The sequence below is a fragment of the Callospermophilus lateralis genome, chromosome 9, assembly GCF_048772815.1.
Source record: "Callospermophilus lateralis isolate mCalLat2 chromosome 9, mCalLat2.hap1, whole genome shotgun sequence".
NCBI lineage: Eukaryota > Metazoa > Chordata > Mammalia > Rodentia > Sciuridae > Callospermophilus > Callospermophilus lateralis.
The window spans coordinates 9479260-9487037 of record NC_135313.1 but is presented as its reverse complement, the minus strand read 5'-3'; the positions used below and the strand labels follow the sequence as shown (position 1 = coordinate 9487037).

The window sequence follows — 7778 nt, the reverse complement described above, 5'->3', positions numbered from 1 at the left end:
AAACAGCAGGATTGCCTATTTGACAGCCCATTTCCAATCCAAAACGCTTTATATAATTTTGAAAGGACAAAAGAGACAGGTGCATCCTTGACTTGCTAACATTTATTCAATATTCTTTGAAATTAGCAAGAATCAGAAGAAGCACATATCGATCAAATACAGCCACAAAAAAATGTCTTGGATATAAATAAAGATGCACTATGAGAAATACTCACTACGGAAGGAACCAGTACTCTCTTACATTTACTACCTCTTAGCAACAAATAACTCAGAACATAAATTTAATTTACTCACGATATAAAAACCTTGACTTTCAAAAGGAAAAATATGGATCAAAACCGATCGTAAATTGCCTCGCTAGGCCCACTCGTTACGTATGATTTCAAGGCCAAGTTCAACGACTGTTACGAAAAAGACAACTTGAAAGAATGTTTCTGCAGAGTTCAGTGAAACAGAGCAGAAGTCACTTACCCATGCACAGAGTAAGGCAAAGGCTAATGTCATCCATGTTAGGAATAATAAATTGAACTAGCTTCTTTTTCACAAAACAAACATTTCAGACTTCTTTTTAAGTAACGGGTATACTGTATTATGCATCATATTCTACTTTACATGATTTTCCTACCTCTACTCAAAAAGCCGGCACTCACATGTCAAAAAGAAACTTCTCCTAGCTTAGACTTATTCTGTAACATCCACAGAAATTCATCTGGGTTTTGCGTAGTCTCTACCATGAAAAGAGCACACACAAGGAGAAGCCTACGGTTTAGAGCTGAGAGTACATTAAAACGTAGTCTATGGAGTTCACAAATTTGTTTTTAAAATATTTTTCCAAACTAAAAGCTGCAGAAAATTAGTTCTTCGATATTCTACTGAAAACTCTTGAGCAGCTAACGTTTTTAAATTTCTTAAGCTTTTGTTTTTCTTAAAAATATTTAAATGAGTGTAGTATCTCATCTTTTTGAAAAATAATCCCCCCAAAAAAGATTACAAATCTTTTGTTTTAATCAGTGTGACCAAGGGTTTGTCGTCGGGACTGTAATCCTCATAGGCGATGGGGGTCACGTCGTACATCGCGGGTCGGGATTTCTTTCCAAACCTGAAATTAAAGAGAGGGCATTCTGGTGAGACAAATATTGGACTCCAAGTCCTATTAAGGGCAAATGGTGAGAATAAAAGATTCAAGAATCAAATGGAACTGTCGAAGTGCTCTAAAAATATATTCTCCAGCCAGTAAAGAAACTTAAGACACCCTGATATTAAAATTGAAAAAGCATAAATGTTAGTCTTTGGTGTAGGAGGCAGAAAACACAAATTTCACAAAGCATGGAGCCCAAGTGAATGGTGAAGCTTCCAGGTTGAATCTTGGCAGAGCAGCAGCCAGCCAGAACAGCTCTACAATAGGTTTTAAGAAAACGTGTATTGATTTGTTTTTTTTCTTCCAAGACCCATAAATATTTGGAGAGGCAGGTTTATTTTACATCCACCTTAGTGCCTGGAATACAGAATAGCTGGACAGGCTCCCCGGGACAGGCTGTGGGGGTGGTGTCAGGGAACAGCCAGCCTCTCCCCTGGGAGTTGGGGGGAACAAGCTGGGAAGACTCTGAGAGGCCAGCAGGAGGGCAGAGGGAGGAAATGACCTAAAATACGGGGTGTTTGTCCACAAACTGCCAGGATGGCCATCAAATCCCACCCACCCATTACCTCCCAGACCCTCCTGCTTTGCACACCCACAAGCCACTGCTGTTCTCTGAGCACAAAGCCACCGTCCCAACAGATTTGTATATAGCAAAATCCCCCTTGACAGCCAACTGACGCCCAGAAGCCAGAGGAATCAGAAGCCCAGTTCGGAACTCCCTGCCAAGCCAGTCTTAGGATGGCAATTATTAAAATGAAACAAATTCAACTTCTGGGTGGTCGCTTCCCCTTCAGGACCTCACCTTCCTACAGCCTCGGGAGTAAAACATGACTTAAGCAGTCTTCCCTATGAGCACGCCCCCCTCCCCTTGCTCCTTTTCATAGACCACATTTTTTTTTTTAACTCTTTCAAATACATCAGGGTTCATTTAAAAAGGAATTTTTCCAAAACTCTTAAATTTTAAAAAGGTTATTAGGATGGAGCCCTTAGGAATTAAAGGCATATTTACTGTGACTTCTCTTTTCTCTTTTCTTCCTATTTCTCCCTTTGCTATCTTTGGAAAGTCCATCTCCTCTGTATGGAGAGGAGAGGCAAGGTGGAGTGGCAAGGAGAAAACAGTGCATGCTTCATGAGATCTTCTAGTTTTTTTGTTTGTTTGTTTGTTTGTTTTGGCACCTGGGATTGAACTCAGGGGCACTCAGCCACTGAGCCTCAGGCCCAGCCCTATTTTGTTTTTTATTTAGAGACAGGGTCTCACTGAGTTGCTTAGTGCCTCGCTGTGGCTGAGGCCGGCTTTGTACTCGTGATCTTCCTGTCTCAGCCTCCAGAGCTGCTGGGATTACCAGCGGGTGCCACTGTGCCCTGCATGATCTTCTAGTTTTAAACCTCCATCTAGGTTACGTCTCTAGTCACTCAAGAAGGATTAGCTTTCAAGGGTGCGGTGGCCTAACCCGGCCAGGTAGAGGCCAGGGTTAGGGTTAAAGCACTCTGTCCCTAAAAACCCCACAGCTGTCACTGCAATATTAAGAGGGACTTAGAAAATGTGAAGTCTCACTGAAGATCCATGACTGTGCCTGCACAGGGGAAGCTGGCTCAGCCCTCAGGTGCTGATCTGAACTGAATGAAGCTGTGTAATCAGATCGGGGAAAGTGGCAACAGAGTAAAAGCCCACTGTATCCCATGCTTTTCTGCAAGTCTGAAAATGCCAAAAGCTCCTACTTTAAGGTGCGAATATCTTGACAATCTTTTTCATATCATGGCTAGATATATTGGCCATAATAGTGATATTTGAGGAAAAAAAATCCAGCAACCCAGTGACTAGCTCTTCATATCCTAGCCTTATAGCCATGGGATGGTTCACCGTGGGAACTCTGGTGTGAGCAAGGAATCCTGTTAACTAGTTGATTAGTAAAAGAGCTGCTGATAGAAAATGGGCAAGCAACTTAATAAGTCAAACATATGTTTTAAAAACCTACTTCTATATGATTTCACAGTTTGAAGAATCTGTTTTCTCAAAAATCTAGAAAATTCGAGCCTCTACTTTATGCCACTCATTTGCCAGTGATAGTTCAAAGGACCACGGACTGAATGTAGCCATGGACCCAAAGACAGGTGTGAGGATGGGTGTCTCAGATTCACCAAGTTTGATAAAGCACGTCCTGAACCCGCTTCGGAGAGGGCCCTTTGCTCACCCACGTATGTTTAAAGTAGACCACAAGGAGCATCCCTGGTGTCCAGGCTGGTTTATATGGCCATGTGGCACGGGGCATGTTAACACCAATCAGAATGGGTTATAAAGTATAACGCTGACTACAGCAGTAACCTGGGCAAAGTAAGCAAACAGCCCAGGACTAGAGAAAGAGACAGACAGCCCTGGAGCTCTACTTCAACCTCCTGGTTCTGAGAGCCCGTGCAGATTCCTTGGGTGAGTCGTGGAGGTCTCTATTGGAAGTGCAGAATCTGCCACGTGGAAGCCAAAACAGTTTGCTTTAGAGAAACACTGGAGCTTTTTAACACCCAGTAAACTGAGGCAAGACTTTTCTGGAATCTCACAGCTCTCACAGCGGTAGGCTCCCACTTGGTGATAAATGTATGTGCGTTCACATCCATGCTGAAAATGCTAACAGCTTTTTATATCTCCTATCTTAGAATTGGGAGGACGTCAAAAATCAGCTAACCCTTGTAAAATTCCATTTTAAATTCTCAGGCACGAAACCAATGTAAAAGGTTGCCTATTTTATTGTAAGACTTTTTATGTGACTGCTCCTTTTTTTTTTAAAATGACATACTTTTTTCCTTATCAGGAAGATATATTTTAATTGTAAAACTATAAATTGGAAACTAGAGAAAATTATAATGTAAAGTAACCAGATTCTAGCCTGTTGCCTATTTTTTAAATAAAGTTTTACTGGAACACAGTCAAGCCATTCATACCGTCCCTGGCTGCTTTCGCATTACACAGGTAAAGTGCAGTAGTCACAGTAGAGCCAGCTGGACTCTGGACTGCAAAGTCTAAGCTGTGGTGTGGGCCTCTGAGGAAGACCCCAGGAATTGCCCTTAGTCCATCTCTCCAAAGGACCTGGTGTGGACATTGTGTGCATTATTCTTTAGTCTGTCCATCTCTTGACCCTATATCCTCTCAACTCCCTTGGCAAATATGTATCCAACATCTCCGAGAGTAACACATGGACTATTTATTACATATTCTGACAAAACTGAGAGAAGACTACACACTGTAACTGGGGGTTATACTCAAGGTTCTGTGTGATGTTCCCATGTTATGGTAGTTCATATCCCACGACCCAACCATGACACTTGGGAATGTCTGCTTGAGGGATTTTAAAAAGATGAGAATGAATTGAAACCCTCCCCCTCCTCCTGGAAAACAGCCCATTGGCCCTGATCCCCTGGTGGCTGTGTCCACACCTCCTCCCTTGGCCCCATGAGGGTTCACACATCAGGCACTGTTCTGGGCACTCATTCAGCACCACCTCCCATGTCTCATTTTCACTGATGGATCTTCTCATCTTGCTGTCACAGCAACTCTGTGAGGTGAGCACATACCATCTGTGCCACTTCACAGATGAGGAAATGGAAGCTTGGGGATAATCTCAAGGTCACAGTTTTTGTGGGAAGCGGAGCTATACAGCTCCTGAGCCTGGGTTCTGAACACTTCCTTGAAGCCTTCATGCACGCGAGAGACCTTGAACTGCAGCTCTCACCTTTGCTGCTCCTGACGAGCTCATGTGCTGCAGGGTGTAAAGGCATCTGCTTCTGATCAGCACACCTGCTTTGATCCTGGCTTCCTCACAAACTGAGACCCTGTGTATACTGCACTGCTCTGCTGAGCTCAGACTCTTTTCGCATATGTAGGGAACTGAAGAAACACCCGACCTAGGATTCTTGTGAAACTCCTGAAAATGTGGATGATAGTGTAGGCTGTGTCTGGCCCACAGAAAGCTCTCAGTCAATGTTGGCCACCACAGAGGCACTCACAGAAGTCTCAGCCCAGCAGTAACGGTAACACAGACACACCTCAAACACCGTATTTGGTGACAAGCCTTGCATGCCTATTCCTCTAAAGAAACAAAAGATATTGCCACAAGTTATAAGCCAGATCAGAGTGTCCGTTCCTCTTGTTCACAGTCCCCCAAAGTCAGGGGCTAAAAGGATACAGCAGAGAATGTCAGGTAGATCTCATTTTGGGAAAGGCTGAAATCAGAAGGTTTCGAGCTCTTTGGGGGAAAGTGAACATGTTCTTTCCCAGTTCTCCTTTTTCTGTTTTTCATGATCAGACACTTCTAGCACATAGAGCAGTAAGCAGTCGGCCACTGAGATGTGACCTCAGCGTCAGAATGTGGAGAGCCACGGCCTTGCTCCTGCTGCTCAGCTGCAGACCCTGTCTTGTCTGTGTGTAAGCAAAGCAGCTGTGGGGCAGATGGCTCTTGGAAAGAGAGAGAGAGAAAAAAAATGAAAGAGAGAGAGAGAGAGAGAGACAGAGAGACAGACAGAGAGACAGACAGAGAGAGAAAGAGAGAGATCCTTCTGACATCAGAATCACCAGGCACAGCCAGCGTATCTTGTGAGTGTCACGGGTGACCCACTCAGAATGCATCTCATGTGGCTTCTAGGCTGCAATCAACCCAACCCACTATCACCTCTAGGCTTGTGGTAGGAGACATCCCATGAAATGGACATTAGCCACAGGTCACTGCTAGAAACTAGGGAAACAGTAACATCAAAGAGGCTGAGTTTCTGCCAAGGCTCTTCTAGGATTTCCAAGAAGAGAGAGCAAAGAAGCCCAAGGAGCCAGACACCCAGCCATGACCTCTCTACAGGCAGACTGTTGAAATGCTGTTGTGCTGAGTGAATGGTTAGCAAAGATTTCCTAAATTCCAGATACTTGGGAAAGTATTATTTTAATGTTGATAGTTTCATCTGCGGTCACGGATGCATGTAGAAGCGTGCTGATTAGAAACCATGCCTTAAACATTTTTGACAAACATTGGCACCATGTAAGAGCTGAGTTCTATCAATGCTTTCAAGTCTATTTTTTCTTTCAATCGTTTTCAGGTAACTATCTTTCCAGTGGGCTATACAGGCAATGTGTTCCAATGCATCCATCTTGAACTATTCTGGGTCTGAAATAAAATACTCCTCCACGGCAGCCCTGAAGGATTTTAGTTGCACGCGCCTTGGGGATTGGAGGAAATCTGATTTCTTGGGTCTCCCAACACATCAAATAAAGCAGCCATGGATTCTGACACCTCCTGGTGAACCAAGCTCCTCCAGGAACAGAGAGGGAAAATAAGACTCTTGAACATCAAGGGAACATGTCAATTCTCCATTCCTTTCTGCATTATCTGCTTCTGGTTCAGTGATACTGCAAATACAACCCAGAGTCACGTACTGAGCTGGTGTCCTGGGATGAATCTACCTCTCAAACGGCTTGAAGCACCTAACCCTTACCCTGAACTGAGATCATGGATTCATTTCAGACCTCCAATTTTAGCAAAGTTTACTATGTGCCAGGACTTGTTGGAGCCATAGAAAGAAAAACCACAGGAAAGACTTCTGGACTGCAGGGACCATGGCTTACTTCAACAAATAAGTTTGTGGTTAATTTTGAAATGAACATTCTTTGCAAAAATCAGTAAAATGTAGCTTATTTTTTAGCATCATATAGTAGATTTAGAGAAGTAAATATAGGATGCTCTGTATATTCTTTGACATTTGTGATTCAATGTGACTGCCACAGTTTTTTTCTGTACAGGTGGGGAACTGTATTTGTGGAAGGTTACATGATCTGTCTGGAATATGGAGTCATGGAATGGAGTCCTTAATGCCACACTTCAGGCACCTGAACTAATTTCTCCTGTGACACCCTACCATGCGTCTTGACTCCTCCAGAAAGGGAGGCTGCGTTATGTGAGCACTAAGTGCAGCAGGCAGCTGTTTATCCTTATTTTTGTGGGTCTTTAAATCAAAGGGAACCATTTATGTCCATGTGGACTATTTTAAGAGCAACATAAAGGCATTCCAGAAAGAAAGCGTCAAAAAATGTTCCAATAGACAGTGATTAAGAACCAGATATGTGTAGTCACGGACCAGTACAAGGTAAATGAATGGAGCATTCAAAGCTAGGGGCAGATGAAGAGGGGTTTGCTCATGAAGGGGTCCTGACATGCCCCCAGCACCACGTTGGACGTGTTTGACCCTTTAAAACCCTCTCTGTGGATGGGAAGTGCTGTGCCCAGCGCCCGGGACCGGCCGCTCACCTGGCGTGCCGGATGGAGGCGATGGCGCTGCTGAAGTCGCTGTCGATGCTGCGGCAGTTGTAGAACTCCTCATAGGCCGGCCGCGAAGAGCCCTGGTACTCGATGCGGCTGATGCGGCAGATGCCCACGATCAGGATGATCAGCATCAGGACGAAGGCGACGCAGAGGGCGCCGATGATGATGTAGAGGGAGTGCCGCGGCATGTTGGTGAGGCTCTCGGCCATGTGCCCAGACTTCCACTGGAGGTCTGAGGGCGGAAAGAGCAAAGAGCCGGATAAATGGGACCCGCGGGATGTGGGGGTCTCCCCCACCAGTGCATCAGTGACGACTCTGCAGGAAGAATTGTTTTCTGGAAATAATCC

General features: G+C 44.4%; 1 protein-coding gene across 1 annotated transcript in view; it reads right to left on the bottom strand.

Moving 5' to 3' along the window:
* Positions 1-987: 987 nt before the first annotated feature.
* The window catches only part of Dner (delta/notch like EGF repeat containing), a 291292-nt gene continuing 284501 nt past the window's right edge, over positions 988-7778 (bottom strand). Inside the window, exons 12-13 of the mRNA XM_076866521.2 lie at positions 7417-7663; positions 988-1099 (exon numbers count right to left, since the gene is read on the bottom strand). Coding sequence (XP_076722636.2) covers positions 988-1099; positions 7417-7663 — 359 coding nt within the window. The remainder of the gene's footprint in view (positions 1100-7416; positions 7664-7778) is intronic.